Below are 20397 nucleotides of genomic sequence, written 5' to 3'. Positions count from 1 at the left end.
GGAAGGGGCGGGGGTTCTGGGTTCTACAGACACCCCTTACCCGCCCCCTAAGCTAAGCCTTTATCAAGGGCTGACGGGCCGGCGGGGGGCAGTGGCGGGGAAGCTAGGGGCGGAGAGAACGGTTTCCCTAGCGACCGTTTACGAGGCGACTGCAGGTGGAGCCGCGACACCGCCTGTGACAGTGGTCTGGGACGACCGGGCTCTTTCTCGAGTTCTGGGACCGAACCTTGAGGAGTCTTCAGGGCGAGCAGGGAAGTGCGGAAGAGAAGCTCAGAAAAGAGCAAATGTGAGGCTGACAGATGCCCCAGCCAAACCTCATATTGGCAGGTCTGGACTCAATTAGCACGAGTTGGGGGAGGGTGTCCCTACCTGGACCCCAGGACTTGGGGATCTTTTTTGTCTGGTTCTACTCTCCAGAGCCTCACTAGTTTTATACCCAATAGTTATTTGGGTCGTGAGGCTCTTTGTCACGCTTTTAAGATCATGGGCTTCCTTAAGCCCCTTGCTTTCTTTCTTTGGCCAAAATACCAGGCCTTTTGTTACATCACTGAAAGGAATGTTCCATGTTTTCTTAGGGAAACACCCAGAGTAAGAAATTGTATTGATTTTATTAGGGATGGGGTGTCACTGCAGGAGAGTGGCCCCAGCTGTGGTTGAAGAGGATCATCAGAGATGTTATTGGCAGGGCCAATCTGGGCCCACTTTGCTCTCACTTTTTCCTTCGACCTCTCTGAATTGCACTATTTGATTCATAGAATATGGCTATGGATTCCCCAAGTTACTGAGGGTGGTGTTGCTTTGCAGACAGCTGGCAGAGAGAGAAGTTGGCTACCATGGAATCACCTGAGGAACCTGGAGCATCCATGGATGAGAACTACTTTGTGAACTACACTTTCAAAGATCGGTCACACTCAGGCCGTGTGGCCCAGGGCATCATGAAACTGTGTCTGGAGGAAGAGCTCTTTGCTGACGTCACCATTTCAGTGGAAGGCCGGGAATTTCAGCTCCACAGGCTGGTCCTCTCAGCTCAGAGCTTCTTCTTCCGGTCCATGTTCACTTCCAACCTGAAGGAGGCCCACAACCGGGTGATTGTGCTGCAGGATGTCAGTGAGTCTGTTTTCCAACTCCTGGTTGACTATATCTACCATGGGTCTGTAAAACTTCGAGCTGATGAGCTGCAGGAAATATATGAGGTGTCAGATATGTATCAGCTAACATCTCTCTTTGAGGAGTGTTCTCGGTTTTTGGCCCGCACAGTGCAGGTGGGGAACTGCCTTCAGGTGATGTGGCTGGCAGATCGGCACAGTGATCCTGAGCTCTACACTGCTGCCAAGCACTGTGCCAAGACCCACCTGGCCCAGCTGCAGGGCACAGAGGAATTTCTCCACTTACCCCATCATCTACTCACTGATATCATTTCTGGTAAGTTGAGGAAGGAGGCATATCATACCCAGCTACTTGGGTATGATGTTCAGATGATGTTCTAGTCCAAGAAAAAGGAAATCTTAGGCTTCCTGGTGTTAGTTTACAGTATTATTGGTGGAAATTTAGATACCTTCGGAAAGAAACTGAGTTGAGATTTAGTGTAGCTGCTATCAGAAACAGAGTCCCTTTCTGAGGAAGCGTCCAGGAAAAGAAAAGCAGAAGGTAGTGAGGAAGTATTTGTATTTATACTGTAATCTCCCTTATGCATAGGTGTTTTATCTGTCCTGCACTCTGTGTGTACCTGTTACCTAAGTAAATTTATGATGGATGAGTCAAGATACCTAAAAAATTTTTTAAGTGACGGGCCAAGTTTAGGTAACAATCCTCACCCTGCAAGTAAAGAATAAACATACTTTGTGAGCGCTTCAGCCTAGTAGATTGCTTCCATTGCAAATGGGACTATATCAAATCATTCATTTTGATTAAAAGTAACAAGGCAGTTTGAGATGAATTTCTCATATTCATACACATAAATACATGGTGGTAGTCTAACAAAGTGGTTCACATCTTGAAAGCCCCTGACTGAATCTCCCTTTCAGACTACCAAAGTGCCATTGACCATGCCTTTCCTCTGGCTCTCAACAGATGGAGTTCCATGTTCCCAGAACCCAACAGAGGCAATTGAAGCCTGGATCAATTTTAATAAAGAGGAAAGAGAGGCTTTTGCAGAGTCTCTCAGGACTAGCTTGAAGGTAAGGTAGTTTCTTTAGGGTTGGGACACTATAATAGCCATTTTGATGGCTGACAGCCATTTTGATGGCTGGTGAATAAGTCATTTCTGGCTTAAAGTTCATAGGAGCCAGGGAGAAGGATGTGTGCATGAGCCCAAAACCCACAGCTTCTGAGCTCCAAAGCTCCATGAGAGAATTACCTTCATCAGCATTAACAATATTAAGCACCCTTTTTCTAAATCACCAACTCATGATAGTTTTAAGAAGCTGAAAGGAACCCAGCCAGTGTGGCTCAGTAGTTGGTGTTGACCCATGCACCAAGAGGTCATCGGTTCGATTCTTGGTCAGTGCACATGACCGGGTTGTGGGCCCAGTCCCTGGTGGGGGGCATGCATAAGGCAGCCAATCGATGTTTCTATCTCTCTCCCTCTCCCTTCCTCTCTCTCTAAAATCAATAAAGAAGAAAAAAAAAGAAGAAGCTGAAAGGATGAGTGCATCAGATTCTCTGCCCTGGCATAAAAAGCCTGAAAGTGATTGGAGATTTAGAGTGACACTGGAGGGGAACTGGAGAGGAATAGGTTAGAGCAAAATACGTGTGTGGTCCAGGACCTTAAGGCTATGAGTCTCAGCTGAGCCTTAGCCTAGAACCAATAGATATCATTTATAATTTTAATTTTTCCAATAGGAAATTGGGGAGAATGTTCACATTTATCTGATTGGGAAAGAGTCATTTCGCACGCACTCACTGGCTGTGTCCTTGCATTGTGCTGAAGATGATTCCATCAGTGTAAGTGGCCAAAACAGCTTGTGCCACCAGATCACTGCGGCCTGCAAGCATGGTGGAGACTTGTACGTGGTGGGAGGGTCCATCCCACGGCGCATGTGGAAGTGTAACAATGCCACTGTGGACTGGGAGTGGTGTGCACCCTTACCCCGGGATCGGCTCCAGCACACCTTGGTGTCTGTGCCTGGGAAAGATGCCATATATTCACTGGGTGGCAAGACACTACAGGATACCCTCTCCAACGCAGTTATCTATTACCGGGTAGGTGATAACGTCTGGACAGAGACAACACAGCTAGAGGTGGCTGTGTCAGGGGCTGCTGGCGTCAATCTCAACGGGATCATCTACTTACTAGGGGGGGAGGAGAATGACCTGGACTTCTTTACCAAACCTTCCCGACTCATCCAGTGCTTTGATACAGAGACAGACAAATGCCATGTGAAGCCCTATGTGCTGCCCTTTGCAGGCCGTATGCACGCAGCTGTGCATAAGGATCTGGTGTTCATCGTGGCTGAAGGGGACTCCGTGGTGTGCTACAATCCCCTGCTAGACAGCTTTACTCGGCTTTGCCTTCCTGAGGCCTGGAGTTCGGCCCCATCCCTCTGGAAGATTGCCAGCTGCAATGGGAGCATTTATGTTTTTCGGGACCGATATAAAAAGGGGGATGCCAACACCTACAAGCTTGACCCTGCCACTTCAACTGTAACTGTCACCAGAGGCATTAAGGTGCTGCTTACTAATTTGCAGTTTGTGTTGGCCTAGGCTGTGGGGGGAAAAGCAGCTGACTTTTGTCCTCCCCTTTTCCAGCACCCACTCATCCAAACTTGAAGTCCCAAGGTCCCAATTCAAAGTACTATGTATTTTTGGGCACATGTTCAAAGGCAGCACTCAGCCCTCCCCTGAATCCATAGGGGTAGCCCTTAGGGGGCTTTCTAGACTGCCACTGCTCAGCTGGCTGGTTGAACTTAGAGTAGATCAGCCTGTTCTCTGCCATCCCCTTGTAATCCCGTGCCTCATTGCAGATTGCTTAGAGCAAGCCTCTTCTCAGATCTTAGGCACAGCCTCCCTTCTTTACCTGATCACTGTTAAATAGAAGCCCCCTTGATCCCAGGACAAAGGGAAAGATGCCCAATCTTCCTTTTTTCTATAGTCTGAAAAGTGGCTACTTGGTCATTTTTTCACAAATAATTAAGTGTTAAGAGTTTTCCTTCAGGCTTTGATTGGGAGAATGGACAAAGTTGAAGGTGTCCTTCACCAGCAAGAGTCAACTCTAAAATTCTGGACATTCTATCTATTGTTTTCTCATCCATCTGTCAGGAGTTGTATACTTTGGTTTGATTTTTGGCTTATTCTAAGGGACAAGCCAAAAATAAAGTAGAAAGAATTATTTCTGATTAATAGCAGAAACATTTTAAAACACAAATATATAAGGTCTCTACTCTTAAAAGTTCTAAGCCTAGTCAAGAGCTAGGAACTGTTCATACAAATAAAAGTTTTTGAAGGGATATGTGTGTCTATTTTGAATTCTGAAGGGGTGACTTCCTAAGGTGACCCCCAGTTGGGGGGGGGGCATGCAGGAGGCAGCCAATCAATGTTTCTATCTCTCTCTCCCTCTCTTTTGCTCTCTAGAATCAATAAGGAAAAAAATATTTTTAAGAAAACAAAAACAACCAAAACTATCTACATGACTTAGTAAATGCTCTGCAGGGGCCAAACAGGTAACAAAAATAAGCCAAGCAGGGGACAATGGAATGATAAGAGTATTTGCTTCTAAAGATTTTTAAAAGTTTCCCACCTGCTTTTTTTTGTTTCCCATAACAAATGTGCACACATTTCTAAGTCAGTCACAGTCCTGATTGAATCCCATATTTCCTTTTTTATACACAGGATTGCTGCTCCAAAAGTGAAGGGCCAGTGAATTGAGATTCTGACAATGGCCAAGAGCCAGAGCTGAGTATTTCTTCTCTTTTCCTAGTGTTAAATGTCTTTGCGTTATGGTGCTAAATATCATTAGGTACAATGTTAGGTGCATGGTAGATTTCTTTGACCCTATTAAAAAAAAATAAGATACCCTCATCTCTATCCCACATCCCCATACCCTGTGAATAGGAGCCATGTTAGCCCTAGCCAGTGTAGTTTGCTCATTGGTTAGAGCATTGGTCCGTGCACCAAAGGGTCATGGGTCTGATTCCTCGTCAAGGGCATGTATCTGGGTTGCAGGTTCAATACCCAGCCCTGGTTGGGGCATGTTTGGGAGGCAACCAATTGATGTGCCTCTCTCACATCGATGTCTGTCTGTCTGTCTCTCTCTCTCTCCCGTCTCTGAAAATCAGTGGAAAAAAACATTCTCGGATGAGGACTAACAACAACAGAAAAGGCCATGCTAAATCTTTCTAGCCGTACAACAGTGTTATTTCAGGAAAATGAAACCAAGACAAAGGGAGCAAAATTATTCATTACTTAACACACTTCTGTTATGTCATCTGGCTTAAGCTCCATTGGTCCTGTTAAACATTTTCATTCTATTGCTAGCAGGCTTGTCTTGAGTTCTTTCTGATCCACATACTTCATCTCTGTGATGTGTGATACGTCGCATTCTTTGCTGCCCCTGCAGTAACCTCCTTGTGGAACTCTTTGAGAATTTCCAACTGGCCAGGTCTGATGTAGATGTGTGACCGGATCTTCGTGATGGCTCCTACAGCCTCCTCTGGGCTCCAGTTGTACACCTAAAGTACAGGGTTGGGAAATCAGTACAGAAAGAAGTTAGTGTAAGGTGTCCTTGACCTAATGACAGGTGCTAACAGGCTCCCAGAATTTCATTTTTTTAAAAACTCCATTGGGGCCCAGCCAGTGTGGCTCAGTGGTTGAGCATCGACCCATGCACCAAGAGGTTGCCGGTTCAATTCCTCATCAGGGCACATGCCCAGGTTGTAGGCTCAATCTCCAGCAAGGGGGTTGTGCAGGAGGCAGCCAATCGATGTTGATATTTCTCTCTCATCAATATTTCTATCTCTCTCTCCCTCTCCCTCTCCTTTCCTCTAAAATAAATAAAAACATATTTAAAAAATAAAATAAAAACTCCAATGAGGGGAGTTAAAAATCATGTTTGATACATTATAAATGGGAGAGCACTTTAGCATCCTCAGTTAACCAGTCCCAAATTACAGGCCGTGGGGTACAAGTCAGTCTTTCTACCTAATTCTTATTTTGCCAAACCCTGGCAAAAGGAGGTTGAACAGGTGCGGCCAGCGTGGCTCAGTGGCAGAGCGTCAACCCATGCACCAAGAGATCGCCGGTTTGATTCCTGGTCAGGACACATGCTCAGGTTGTGGGCCCAATCCCCAGTGGGGGGGGCATACAGGAGATGGCCAATCGATGTTCTCTCTCATCGATTCTCTTCTCTCTGTCTCTCCCTCTCACTTCCTCTCTCTCTAAAATCAATAAGGGGGAGAGAGAGAAAAAAAAAAAGGAAGGTTGAACAGCCCGGCTGGTGTGGCTCAGTGGATTGAGCATCGTCCCGTGGACTGAGAGGTCCCAGTTTGATTCCCAGTCAGGGCACATGCCAGGGTTGCAGGCTCGATCCCCAGTAGGAGGCGTGCAGGAGGCAGCTGATTGATGTTTCTCTTTCACATTGATGTTTCTATCTCTCTCTCTAAAAAAAAATCAATAAAAACATATTTAAAAAAAAAAAAGAAGGTTTAACATGTGAAGATCCTAAATTCAATTTAGTTCAATTCTCGGTCAGGGCACATGCCCAGGTTGTGAGCCAGACCCCCAGTTGGGGGGGGCGGGCGGCATGCAGGAGGCAGCCAATCAATGTTTCTATCTCTCTCTCCCTCTCTTTTGCTCTCTAGAATCAATAAGGAAAAAAATATTTTTAAGAAAACAAACAAACAAAAAACTATCTACATGACTTAGTAAATGCTCTGCAGGGGCCAAACAGGTAACAAAAATAAGCCAAGCAGGGGACAATGGAATGATAAGAGTATTTGCTTCTAAAGATTTTTAAAAGTTTCCCACCTGCTTTTTTTTTGTTTCCCATAACAAATTAATAGGCAAAATTCCACTGGATCCTCTGTTTCTAGAAACTAGTGTCTAGAACTCTACTCTGAAATACTTGAAGAAATATGAGTAGTATAGAGCTATAAGTGATTAGCACTATTTACAGTACTAGACTTCTTTTTTTTTTTATCCTCACCCGAGGACATTTTTTCATTTTTTGTTCACATAGAGTTGGAGGGAGAGAGAGGAAGAAAGAGAGAGAAACACTGACATGAAAGGTACACATCGAGTGGTTGCCACCCGCACGACCAAACAGGGCCAGTGACAAACTGCAACCGAGATACGTGCCCTTAGCGAGAACCGAACCCGGGTCTCTCTGGACCACAGGCCATTGCTCTAACCGCTGAGCCAAACCGGCCAGGGCTACAGTACTAGACTTATGACATGCTATTTTTAACAAGTGTTTCTAGCCTTCAGCTGGTATTCATATCCTTTGCAACTCCATGTTTTGAGTGTCTGCTGGAGGTCAGTGCTTGACATACTTTCTCATTCAAGCTTCATAACACATTTAGTCTGAGGAAACAGCATCAGAGAGAGAAGTCACTTTTGCCTAAGATCACATAGCTGGCAGGTGGCAAAGCCACAGGTCAGCCTATCTACAAAGCTCAGGTACTTTCCATCTCCCAACAGCCTGAAACTGGGGACATGACTCCTTCCAGCAAGGCCCTCCTGTAGACTATGTTTCTGAAGTTCTGGAAATCTGCTGTCACTGGGACCAGTCCAGAAAGACCTTTCCTACCTGAATCAGATACGCTGCCACCATAGTAGCACTTCTGGAACGCCCAGCCTTACAATGCACGTAGACGCTCTGGCCCAGCGAATGGTACTTGAGAGCAAACTGAACTCCTTTCTGGAGGTTAGCCAAGGTTGGGATTCCAGTCATGTCTATTGTGCTGAGTCGCAGCTGCTCAACTCCTATTTTCCTCCACTCCTGAAACCAGGTCCACCAGCATAAAAAGAATGAAAAAAGTCAGATGTTAGTAGTATGAAGATGGGCTCCCAAGAGGCAGCAAAGCAACAAGGAAGCTTCAGGGTTTATTGCACTGTGAATATACTGTTTACTGTTTCCAAATAAGAAGCTTCATACAGAAATATTTTTTTATTTGTGTGTGTTGTTTTTTCCAGAAAAAAAAATTTAAATATGTTTTTACTGATATTTTTAGAGGGAGAGGGAGAGAAACATTGATGTGAGAGAGAAACATCAATAGACTGCATTCAGCACCCACCCTGACCAGGTATGGAGCCCATAACCGGGGCATGTGCCCTGGTTGGGAATCAAACCGGCAATCTTTCCGAGCCACACTGGCCAGGGCTAGAAATATTTTTTAAGTGGCTGACTTACATGGTTGGTCTTTCATCAAACAATAGCTATGCTGCTGAGTACATGTGAGTCACAAATATTTTTTAAGGTTTAAAAAACTCTACAACCTGAAATTATGGAATCTCCATCAGGCCATATTAGTACAGTAAACAGGAAAGGTACTTGCGTGCGTGGTGCTAATAGAGGTCAAACACTATCAAGATAGTGCAATGTCTTTATATAAAGATAGGTCAATGTCTGGTAACTATTGTGGAGAGTTCTACAGGCGTTCACATTTAATGAAAATTATGTTTCAGGCATGAATTTTGTTATGACATCACAGTACTTTGTGATTCCACTATATCTCTAACATAGGAATAAAAATTCTCTCAAATCAAAGCCAAACGAACCGAATGCGGTTTTCCAATGGGTTGTGTTATGATAAATGTACTCTTTTGGGGTGGGGTTGGTTATTCTTCTCGAGTTTACCCGGCCTTCATCTTGAATGCTTAGGGCAGCGCCGGATCCATACTCAGTGCTCAGTCAATGTTGAATGAATGAAATCAGCGAACCACAGAAAGGCTGCCTTTCAAACTTGGTTACTGATTCTGATTGACCGAATCTGAGAATACAGTGAGCACAAAGGAGCAACCAGACTTTGTCAACTCTACTTTTAAACGCTTTTCACAGCTTTCTGTTTCACAATTAGTTTCCACCTTCAGCCGCAGCCATTTAAACTTAGAGCACCAGACCCTCCTCCTGAGGAGGCAAAAAAGCCTGGGACACCTGCCTCCCGGACACGGTCACCTGCAGCACCCGGTCCCCGCCGCCCAGGCGCTCCGCCCGGCCCAGCTCCCGGCCACCGCCCAGCCCTCACCTTTGCGGAGTTGCACAGGAATCTGGTTTCATACTCCTCGTTCATGGTGATCACCCCGCGCACGTTCTCGTCCTCTACCAGCTGCCGAGGTAAAGAAGGGGCTCAGAACCGGCGCCGAGGCCCGGGCGGCGCTCGCCCGGCTCCCAGGCCCGGCGGGGTCCGGCCTCCCGGCCCGGCTCACCCGGCGCGTCATGCTCCGCAGCGGCAGCGCGCCCAGCAGCACGGTGCGGTCGATGCGGTGGTACCAGTCGCGGTGCGCCGGGCCCGGCACCCTCCCGCGGAACAGCGTGTACAGCAGCGTCGGGTAGAAGAGCACCCGGGCCAGGCCGGCCTCTAGCAACGTGCCGGCCGCCATCCCGCCCCGCGCGGCCTGGCGCAGCAGCGACGCGTCCACCGCCGGACTCGCGGTCGGCGGCCGCGAGGAGAGCCAGGAGGGCGACACGGACGGGGGCTGCGAGTCATCCGAGTCCGCCCCCGAAGGCGACGCGGCGGGTGCGGGCCCCTCGGCCACCGAGCCGTCTGGCCTGGCCCCCCCGGACTCCACGATTGACACTGGGGATCCCGGGACCCGCTGCGTGGAGCTGGAGGAGGGGCCGCCGGCCTTGGAGGAGGGACGAGGGCTTCCTGGGCGGGAGACTAGGGCCCCGGCCGAGGGAGGGCGCCTCCGAGTCCAGAGGCCCATGGCTCTACCGCTTGTCAAACTGCGTCCCATGCCTGTGGCTGGTGGCCCTCCTCCCTCGGGAGGGGACTCTGACCCCAGGTGAGGGGGGCTCTGACCCCTGCGTGCGAAATTGTGACCCTGGCGAGGGAGGCCGGGCCCTGGCCAATGGCCTGTGGGCCTGTGACACTCTCCAACCCCCGCCAGAGGGAGAGGGCTCTGACCCCAGGTGAGGGTGTGACCGCGCCCAAGCCATGGACCAGAGCAGGAGGAGCTTATGTGGTAGGGGTAGTCCTGAAGGGGTGAGTAGAAGGGGCTTCAGCTTTTAAGCAGAGGGACTGCCTTGGTGAATAGGGCCAGATCCTGGACAAACAGGGGACCTGCCTTTTCCATCCCCCATCTGCCTAAAGTCATTGCTTCCTCTTCCTGATCCAACACATATTATGGGGAAAAAAATGTAATATCTATAATATATTAGGAAAATGCATTAATGTACCATTAAGAAAAATATGATACACTTATATATAAACCCCACACCTACAAAGAGGTAAGAGGAATGGTTGTAATGCTGGTTCCGTGCATTTAAATAGTTGTCTGAGATATGCATCTGGTGCTTTAATATTTATTTATTTATTTATTTATTTATTTATTTATTTATTTATTTTCTTTACTGGTTTTTAGAGAGTGAGGATGGAAGAGGGAGAGAGAGATAGAAACATTGATAAGAGAGAACATCCATTGGCCCCCTGCTGCATGCCCCCCACTGGGGATTTGGCCCACAACCTGGGCATGGAACCAGCGACCTCTTGGTGCATGGGGCTTCGCTCATCCTCTGAGCCACACCTGCTAGGCTGCATCTGGTGCTTTTAAAACAAGTTTATTTTCTTGTGAAAATAATACATACCACCCTGGCCTGTGTGGCTCAGTGGTAAGAGCCTCCAAAAAGAGTCTGGTTTGATTGGATCCCTAGCCCCCCTGGGAGCATGCTGGAGGAAACCAATCCACGTGTCTCTCTCCCTCCCCCCCATCCTCCCTCTCTTTCACTCTCTCTAAAAATCAGTGGAAAGAAATATCCTCGGGTGAGGATTAAAAACAAAAACAAGCCCTGGCTGGTTTGACTCAGTGGTTAGAGCGTCGACCTGAGGTCCAGAGAGACCCGGGTTCGGTTTCCACTAAGGGCATGTACCTTGGTTGCAGTTTGTCCCCGGCCCTGGTTGGTCGTGCGAGTGGCAGCCACTCGATGTGTACCTTTCACATCGATGTTTCTCCCTCTCTCTCTCTCCCCCACTCTATCTGAACAAAAAAATGGAAAAATGTCCTCGGGTGAGGATTAAAAACAAAAACAAAAACAAAACAAAAACAAAAAAACACCCAACTGTGGGCCAATTCTGCTTCTGTTTCTTGGCCAGGAACCTCTTGATCCTGAAAGTCTTGTGAGAAGACATGGCAAAGAAGAGTCAACCACATGCACCACAATGGTGAGGAAGAGAGCTGGGTTATTATTAATAAAGGTGCTACAAACCGTTCTTTTGGTGGAAATAAGCACCCATTCCTGGTGGGAGTAGAACTGCTGCATCATAAAAGCATAGTCAGTTAGCTGTTTGGCTTTAGTGGATACAGTCAAACAGTCTTCCAAAGTGGTTGTATCAGTCCTCATTCCTACCAATAATACATAAGAGTTCAAAAAAAAAAAAAAAGGCTTCCCTGCAAATCTTTCAAATGGTGATGGATCAACTGGATATCCACATGAAAGAAAAAAAATAAACTTGACCCTTATTTCACATCATATACAAAGATTAGAGGTGGATCCTAGATCTAAATGTGATCTAGATTAAAACTATAAAGGAGAAATTTTTCGTGACCTGGCTAAACAAAAATTTCTTAAATAGAACACAGAAATTACCAACCATAATATGAGGACCGATAAAGAGGGTCTTACTAAAATTAAAAACTTTTGTTCATCAAAAATATTCATTAAAAGAGTAAAAGGCAAGCCACAGACTGGGAGAAGAAATAGAAAATACATTATCTGAAAAGGAACTTGCCTTCAAAATATATAAAGAACTCCTACAAACCAGAGAAAGAGTGATGGAGAGAGAGAGAGAAAGACTTTAGTAGGCAATTTACAAGAGAGACTATCAAATGGACAATAACATTATATATGTAAAGTTTCTCTACATCATTGGCCATTAGGAAAATAAAAATGTAAGCCACATTCAAATATCACTACACTCCTACCAGAATGACTAAAATTAAAAGGACTGATAATATCAAGTGATGGTGAGGATGCAGAGAATGATTCTGGGTTTTGTCTCTTTCTCTCAACAAACACTTTCTAACAAAGGTAGGATCAATTACTTACCTGCCTTTTTCACAAACATGTATCATGTTAACATTTTCCCACAAGTAAATATTTTTCTGTATCATTATTTGAAATTATACACAACATCCTAAGCTATGGATATACCATACTTTATCACTCTCCATTTGTATCAAATTTTATGAGTACAAATACATAATTTTATGCTATTTTTATGTATTTGTAATCTTTAGTATTTTATCTATGCTGTGAAGCCCTTAGAAGTTATAAGAGCCACCCTGGCCAGTTTTGCTCAGTGGTTAGAGCCTTGGCCCGCGGACCAGAGAGGCCTGGGTTCGGTTCCCGCTAAGGGCATGTACCTCAGTTGCAGTTTGTCCCCAGCCCCAGTTGGGGTCGTGCAAATGGCAGCCAGTAGATGTATCTCTCTCACATCGATGTTTCTCTCTCTCTCTCTTCCCCCTTTTCTCCCTCCCACTCTATCTGAAGATAAATGCAAAAATGTCCTCGGGTGAGGATTAAATAAATAATAATAATAATAATTTAAAAAAAGAAGTTATAAGAGCCCATTTGTGTTCTTCATGTAATTGATTGTTTCCCCCACAATTCTGGCCTAATGAGTTGTGGCCTTCCTTGGTAACTAGATGCAAGAGTGACACTGCAAGGAGTGGCAATTCCTCTCCTAAGTCAAGGGGCAGATGAAATAGGGAAATGTTTCTGGGTGCCCTTCAAGAAACATCTATTGAGCCAGACACTGTGAAAAGCACTGGACAGACAAGAGAATAACAAGACAGGCATGGTTCCTGCTCTCATCTAGCTCATGGGTAGGTTCCAGGAAGCTTCTGAAGGCTAAACAATTCATTCTCTCTCTCTTTTTTTTGTGTGTGTGTGTGTGTGGTACATGCCCCTAGCGGGAACCGAACTCGGGACTCTCTGGTCCGCAGGCCGACGCTCAACCGCTGAGCCAAACTGGCCAGGGCTCATTCTCTCTCTCTCTCTTTTTTTTTTATCCTCACCTGAGGACATTTTTTGATATTTTGTTCAGATAGAGTGGGAGGGAGAGAGAGAGAGAAACATCGATGTGAAAGGGACACATCGAGTAGTTGCCACCCGCACAACTCAACCAGGGCCGGGGACAAACTGCAACAGAGGTACGTGCCCTTACTGGAACCAAACCTGGGTCCCTCGGGACCGCAGGCTGACGCTCTAACCACTGAGCCAAACCGGCCAGGGCTCATTCTCTTTTTTCATACCCAGCACCTAGACATGCCTATTTATTAATTCAACAATATTTATTGATTGGGGTAGGGAAAATTGTATGAAGGTGTTCAAAAGGTACAAACTTTCAGTTATAAGATAAATAAGTCCCAGAGATGTAACATACAACGTAGTGACTATATCTGTGGTCACTACTCTATAACATTGCTCTATGGTATATTTGAAAATTTGAAAGTTAAGAGAGTAGATCCTAAGAATTCTCATCACAAGGAAAAAAACCTTTTTTTTTCTTTGTATCTATATGAGATGATGGATGTTAATTAAACTTATTGTGATAATTATTTCACTATATACATTGTGATTTATACATTTTATAAATCTTAAAAACTCTAACATTTAGCCCTGGCCAGTTTTTCTTAGTGGTTAGAGCGTTGACCCATGCACTGAAGGGTCCTTGGTTCAATTCCTGGTCAAGGGCACGTACCTGGGTTGCAAGTTCAATCCCCAGCCCCAGTCCCAGTCTTGCGGGAGGCGACCAATCATTGTGTCTCTCACATTGATATTTCTCTCTCTCTCTCTCTCCCTCCCTCCCTTCCACTGTATCTAACAAATCAGTGGAAAAATATCCTTGGGTGAGGATTAACCAAAATAAATGAATAAATAAATAAATAAAAATTTTAAAATATATTTATTGAGCACCTACTATGGATCAGGTATTATTCTAGGTCCTCGAAAAAGCAGACATAAATAGCTATCCCCAAAGAGTTTACCTTCTGGTGGGGGAAGACTACAAATAAAATAAGTAGAATATGTCAACTGATGGTTGTTGGCATGAATTCAACGCCAACAGAAATCCCCAACTTGGGGTGTGGTGAAGAAGGAAACTTTACTCAGTGCAAAACAGCTCAATTGTGATACAGCAGAACTGTGAAAACAGCACAGCTGTGAGACAACCCTGGGGCCAGGCCCTTCTCTGGCCAGACAACTCTGCTCTGCTCCTCTGCTTTGCTCTGCTTTGATCTGCTCTGTTCTATGCCAGTCTGTTCTTGCCTACACAGGCCAGCCAGAAAAAAACAACAAAACAGTCATCCCTGGAAAAAGAAAGTAAACTCTTAGAGCCAGAGAAGAGCTGATTCAGACAAAAGTCCCCACCCTTGGTCCCTGATTGGTAAAAGTTCATGCAGATGAGGACTCCAAATTCTTGAAGTTTGATTGGTTCAAAAGGCATTGTCTGGATTGGTCAGTGAAAATGTTGACTGGAGTGTGCAGCTCCATTTGGATGCAGAAAGCCTCAATCCTATTGGTTGAAATAGGATTCCAGAAACTCCTTTATAAGGGTTGGCTCAGATGGTACAAATACAGTGTATGCAGGCAGCTCAGTGCAGAGGCAGGTAGTTCAGTGCAGGCTTCTCCCTAAAGTACAATTTGCATCAAAGACCCCTGTATAGAAATGGCTGCTGGGCTATGTGGGTTTTTTTGTTTTGTTTTGTTTTTAATACTTTTCCTGATTTTTATAGAGAGGATGGGAGAGGGAGAGACAAAGAGAAACACTGATGTGAGAGAGGAGAAACATTTATTGGCTGCCTCCTACACACCCCCTCCACACACACTGGGGGATGGAGCCTGCAAATTGGGCATGTGCCCTAACTAGGAATTGAACTAGCAACCTTTTGGTACTCGAGATGACACCCAAACAACTAACCAACTGAGCCACACAGGCCAGGGCTGTTTTTGTTTTCATAAATTGGAGTTTAGTTAGCCACTGGGAGCCCTTATTAGTAGTTACCTTCTTTCTCAGAGTCCACAAATATGAAGTACGAAATATAGTACATTAGATGGAGATAAATGTTTTGAATAAAAATAAAACAGGAAAGGGGAATAGGAAGCATGGGTATATGTGTGTGAAATTTTAAACAGGGTGAGCAGGGAAAGCCCAACTGAGAAGGTGATATTTAAGTCAAGCCCTGAAGGAATGAAAAAGAGAGCCGCATGGATATCTGGATGATTCTATGGTTCACAAAAGAATGAGACAGATTCTGTTTATAGGTTTCTACACTATATGGTAGCTGGGAGACAAATATAAAATTAATTGTGGTGCTTTTTTTGGCTCTCTCAGCAGCACCATGCAGTAGGCAAGAACAAGAGCCGTAGGAAAGGCTGCAAAAATTGAGCCAAGAAGAAAGTGGTTGATCCATTTTCTTTTTATATTTTATTATTTATTTTTATCCTCACCCAAGGACACTTCTGCATTCATCTTCAGATAGAGTGAGAGGGAGAGAGGGAAGAAGAGAGAGAGAGAAACATCTATGTGAGAGAGACACATCAACTGGCTGCCACTCACCGACCCCAACTGGGCCGGGGACAAACTGCAACAGAGCAGGAACCAAACCCCGTCTCTCTGGACCACAGGCCGACATTCCAAACGCTGAGCCAAATTGGCCAGGGCGGTTGATCCATTTTCTAAGGAAGATTGGTATGATGTGAAAGCATGAGCTATGTTCAATATAAGAAAATTTGGAAAACTACTAGTCAAGGGACCAAAATTGATGGTCTCAAGGACTGTGGGTTGTTTTTTTTAAAATGTGTTTTTACTGATCTTTTAGAGAGAGGAAGGGAGAGATAGAAACATCTATTGGCTGCCTCCTACATGCCCCCCATGGGAATCAAGCTCGAAACCTGGGCATATGCCCTGACCAGGAATTAAACCCGAACCTCTCAGTCCATGAGAGGACACTCGATCCACTGAGCAACACCAGCCAGGCAAGGATTGTGTTTTAAAAAATATATTTTTTTCTTTATTGATTTTAGAGGGAGAGGGAGAAAGGGATAGAAACATCTGTGAGAGAGAACATCATTTGGCCACCTCCTGCATGCCCCCCACTGGGAATCAGGCCCACAACTTCGACATGTGTCCTGACTGGGAATTGAATCAGCGACCTCTTGGTGCATGGGTCAACACTCACCCACTGAGCCACACCAGCCAGGCAAAACTTTTTTTTTTTTTTTTTTCATTTATCTTCAGATAGAGTGGGAAGGAGAGAAGGAGGAAGAGAGAGAAACATGATATGAGAGAGACACATCAACTGGTGCCACCCACACGACCTGGGGACAGACCTGGGGACAAACTGCAACCAAGGTACATGCCCTTAGTGGGAACTGAACTCGGGACTCTCTGATCTGCGGGTCGATGCTCTAACCACTGAGCCAAACAGGCCAGGGCACATAAAACTATTAATATGATTATATATTGACACAATAAATGTATATGAAATGATAAACTACAGAGTACAATTAAGGAATATGGCAATGTACAAATTAGAGGCTAATTGTTCTGGTCTATATGTTATCAGAGAAACTGTGATTAGTTTTCCCCCCCCTAAGAGTGAAAGAGGTGCTTCCAACACATGGAAAAACTCTTGAGGCTTCTGCTTGGGAGTCCTCTTATGTTTTTGTGGTAAGGTAGGGTATAATCAGTATTTGTGGGTATAAGAATTGTTTGCTCTGGGAAGTCAGACAATGTTGCAGAAAAATCATTTGCAAACCCATGAGTTATTTGCATGTTGCTGGGGCCAAAAGATCTCAGAGCTAAGTTTTATTTCTTTATCTGTATTCCACTGTCCCACAAGGTGTAGAATCTGCTGAATAAAACATTAGCCTTAAAAAAATTCAAACTCTTTTATTGTTTGCTAGATCCTGGGATTCCTCAGTCACTCTGAAGGTGGTCTCTAAGGTCCTAACCTGGATTGTTTAGAATTTTTATTTTTTCCTGGGGAGAGAAGTTTAGGGCTGGGCCATCCATTAATTTCTTAATAGAACCCTTATGAGCTTCCTGGAGGAGCAGGGATTTTGGCAAGGTTGTGCGTTCACACAGCGGATCATCCCGCTACAAAGCATTTCCCTAATTCCTAAAGCTTGCAATACATTCTCATTCCACATCTCAGCAAAGAGGGAAGAAGGCCAGGACACCGTTGCTCCTCTGCTGGTGCAAAAATGAGGGTGTGTCAAGTGCCCAAGGCTGGCCAAGCACACCATTCCATTCAACTCATTCCTTCATTCATCAAATATTTTATTACGCGCATATTCAGTGCCAAGCAGGGGTCCTTGCCCACCGGGTCATCGAGAGCTCCTGTGGGTGCGGTGCGCAGAGCCGAGAACTTCAGATTCCCAGGCCGGGGTCTTCCCTCCCTTCCCTCCAGGAGAGCTCCGAGACAAAGAGATGCGCCCCTGCAGCTCCCAAAGCTGAGGGTTCCTCGCCGCAGCCCGGGGGTTTCGGCGCGGCTGCTTCTCCACTCCCCAGCCCGAGGGGGCGCTGCAGCGCCGGGCGCTCGGCCCGCCCCTAAGCTGCGCCGCGCTCCGCTCGGGTCTGCGCTGCGGGCGGCACCGCGGTGGTACGTTCCCCCTCGCCGCCCTCCCCCTCCTCCTCGGCCCTCCCCGCCGGTGGTAGGTGCCGGAAGTGCCGCCATTTTGGGGTGTTCTGCTCTGGCGGCAGCGGCAGCGGCGGCGGGACGCGGCGGCTCCCCCGGGACTCGGCCTCAGCAGCGAGGCGGCGGCGGCGGCGGCGGCTGAGGAGGCGCAGGCAGCAGCTGAGGCAGCGGCGGGCTCAGGTGCAGCCGCTGGTGAGTGTGGCGACCGCGGGATAACGGGCCGCTGGTGAGAGGGAGGGAAGAGAGGCAGGAGGGAGGCGCCGCGGGGCGGGTCCGGTCCGGACGACCGCGGGGCACAAGGCCCTCGGGCGCGGCCGTTCTGCGTTCTCCGCGCCCCAGGGGCAGGTCTGGGATCTCCTCCCGCGTGTCGGGGTCCTCTGCTCCCCGGGTCCCGCCGCACTTGCCCGGCGCGTGCCCCCGCGCCCAGGGAGACCCGCCCTCCTCGTGGCCTCGCTCCCTCTGCCCGCGCCCTTTGCCTTCACCCTCCGGACCCAGACGGCTTCGTTCTCTGCCCAGGGGTAGCTCCGTCCTTCTTTTTTCCGGCCGCTGTGCCAGACCCAAGCTTCCTGCCCGGGACACCCCTTCGCTGCTCCTGTCGCCCCACGTGTTCTAGGTGCTCATCCCCGGGGTGGGGGGGGGGCGGGGGGCAGGGCCCCTGGCTCTGGTGGGCAGCGCTTTTCCTTAGGAGCCTGGAGAGCCCCGGTTCCTCGCCCCAGATCCGCTAGGGCCTTGGCTCGCCCTCCCCCCACATCAGGTGTTCACCCAGTCATGGCCTAGAAGCAGGGCTGGAATCTCCCACGCGGGGCGCGGAGAGCATCGCGAAGAGCTTTCTGCTAGGCACCTGGCTTTGGATTTAAAGCCACTGGTGTCTTGGTTGTGGTCTGCATGTTGTTTTAATTTTCTAAGACTTGCACAGGCTTTAAGGAGCTTCTCGTTGGTTTAGGCTCATCCTCATAGTTGATTGAGCCTGTTTTCAGCAAAATGGAATCTTTTTCTCACCAGCAGAGTCAACGCTGTACTTTTAGTACCTTCGAGTTTAAAGGCTGTATAACAGTTTTAAGTACGTGGAGTGCTGTAATGTCTGCTGTGTAAGAGGTTACAGATACCCAACGACTGCTTTACAGGAACTTCACCTTTCAAAGGCTTTTCACTCTTTGATGCTCTGTGGAATGGAGAGGCTTTTTTATCGCCTTCTTTCACCCTTTCCACAAGTGTTGGGTAGATTCTTCACAAATGTGGCATCTCCTAGAGTTCTGTGCAACTTTCAGTCTCCTGAAATTCTTGGCGAGGAAGAAGGTGTTTCTAAGAACCACCCAGGGCTCTTTCTGTTTTAACATTAATGAGCTCACGTGGAAAATCACAAAGTTACCATAGCATGCATAAACTATTGCTACAGTCACCCCACACCCTCCACGCCAGTTTTTATATTCTTTTAACTTGACAGTATGTGGTTTCTGATTATGAGTTAGCCAAGGTTGAATCTGGAACGCTCAGCTGTTGCTTTAACCAGGAAGTTTATGGTTCCCCCAGTGGTTCGAAATTTCCTCTTGACTGTAAGCCACCTGTTTCCATTAAGAATGACTGTTGGCCCAGAGCATAGGCCTCAGCTTCTCTCCAACCATTCATTCTTGCCCAGAAGTTTTTCTTCTCTTAGGTGCTATCTTTTAATGTCTGAACTTAAAATTCATTAGCAAGTGGGCTCTTAGAATATCTTTCCCAACTCCTTCACTGAGATGAGGAAACCTAGGCCCCCAGAAGTTCAGACTGGCCAGGGTTATATAACAAGTCCTCTTAAAACAGTATCACGCAAATTGCCCTTTAAGATGTGATGGAATGGCCCTGGCCGGTTTGGCTCAGCGGTTAGAGCGTCCGCCTGCGGTCCGGAGAGACCCGGGTTCGGTTCCCGCTAAGGGCATGTACCTTTGTTGCAGTTTGTCCCCGGCCCTGGTTGGTCGTGCGGGTGGCAGCCACTTGATGTGTCCCTTTCACATCGATGTTTCCCTCTCTCTCTCTTCCTCTCTCTCCCTCCCACTCTGTCTGTACAAAAAATGGAAAAATGTCCTTGAATGAGGATAAAAAAAAATAAATAAATAACAAAAAAAAAAAAAAGATGTGATGGAATGGAAAGGGCCCTGAGCTTGAAGTTAGAAGACCTGGGTTATGAGCCTTGCTCTGTCAGTTGCTAGCAAAACAACCTTGACCAAGTCACTGTTGTGAGCCTTAGTTTATTCTCACCTGCAAAATGGAGATGTGTCTACCTCACACATGGTACTAATCCAATTTCAGTGTTGTAGCATATGAAAGTGCCTGTGGTGTAAGAGGCAGGCAGTGAAATTTTGAGTCAGATAATTTGTTTTTATAAATTTTGTTTACTTTTATTATTACAGAAGTTATAGATTCATTATAAAAAAATATATAGGTAAACTAAAAAGGAAAAAACTAACCCTAGTCCCACCACTCAGAGGTAATTATTGATGTCTGGTCTTTATCGTATCATCCTTTTTTTTTTTTTTTTTTTATGAATTTTTATTTATTTTTTTGTTACACATATTTTATCTTTTTACCCCATTGGCACCCCCCTTATCATCCTTTTTTTATGCT

At 46.5% G+C, this 20397-nt stretch overlaps 3 protein-coding genes across 5 annotated transcripts in view; 2 read left to right on the top strand and 1 right to left on the bottom strand.

Moving 5' to 3' along the window:
- Positions 1 to 97: 97 nt before the first annotated feature.
- KBTBD4 (kelch repeat and BTB domain containing 4) lies at positions 98 to 4461 on the top strand. 3 transcript variants are annotated; one of them, XM_036258007.1, is made up of 5 exons: positions 98 to 327; positions 805 to 1107; positions 1258 to 1422; positions 2071 to 2177; positions 2842 to 4461. In XM_036258007.1, exons 1-5 carry the CDS (start codon positions 300 to 302, stop codon positions 3700 to 3702), a joined length of 1464 nt encoding a protein of 487 aa, XP_036113900.1. In that variant the 5' UTR covers positions 98 to 299; the 3' UTR covers positions 3703 to 4461. The 3 variants fall into 3 exon arrangements, with proteins under 3 accessions (XP_036113900.1, XP_036113899.1, XP_036113898.1); XM_036258006.1 differs by having other exon boundaries at positions 98 to 286; positions 805 to 1422; positions 2842 to 4445; XM_036258005.1 differs by having other exon boundaries at positions 805 to 1422; positions 2842 to 4445.
- Positions 4462 to 5377: 916 nt separating this feature from the next.
- On the bottom strand, positions 5378 to 10013 carry PTPMT1 (protein tyrosine phosphatase mitochondrial 1). Its single transcript, XM_036258513.1, is given in 5 exon segments — positions 5378 to 5526; positions 5529 to 5666; positions 7742 to 7933; positions 9180 to 9260; positions 9361 to 10013. Coding segments are annotated over 5 exon segments (1011 nt in total). The 5' UTR covers positions 9892 to 10013; the 3' UTR covers positions 5378 to 5457.
- Positions 10014 to 17963: 7950 nt separating this feature from the next.
- The window catches only part of CELF1 (CUGBP Elav-like family member 1), an 88892-nt gene continuing 86458 nt past the window's right edge, over positions 17964 to 20397 (top strand). Inside the window, exon 1 of the mRNA XM_036258459.1 lies at positions 17964 to 17988. The gene's annotated coding sequence lies outside the window, so the exon portion shown is untranslated. The remainder of the gene's footprint in view (positions 17989 to 20397) is intronic.

Source organism: Molossus molossus, unplaced genomic scaffold (genome assembly GCF_014108415.1).
Source record: "Molossus molossus isolate mMolMol1 unplaced genomic scaffold, mMolMol1.p scaffold_m16_p_13, whole genome shotgun sequence".
In the NCBI taxonomy this organism is placed as follows: Eukaryota; Metazoa; Chordata; class Mammalia; order Chiroptera; family Molossidae; genus Molossus; species Molossus molossus.
Note: the sequence above shows the minus strand (reverse complement) of the source record. Positions and strands in the feature narration are given on the sequence as shown.

What these genes read in the sequence shown, in the direction of transcription:
- KBTBD4 (XM_036258005.1), top strand. Translation starts at nt 300, where the DNA reads ATGCCCCAGCCAAACCTCATATTGGCAG. An exon ending in GCCAAACCTCATATTGGCAG is followed by an intron (nt 328 to 804) that starts GTCTGGACTCAA and finishes GTTGCTTTGCAG; the next exon opens with ACAGCTGGCAGAGAGAGAAG. An exon ending in ACTCACTGATATCATTTCTG is followed by an intron (nt 1,423 to 2,070) that starts GTAAGTTGAGGA and finishes GGCTCTCAACAG; the next exon opens with ATGGAGTTCCATGTTCCCAG.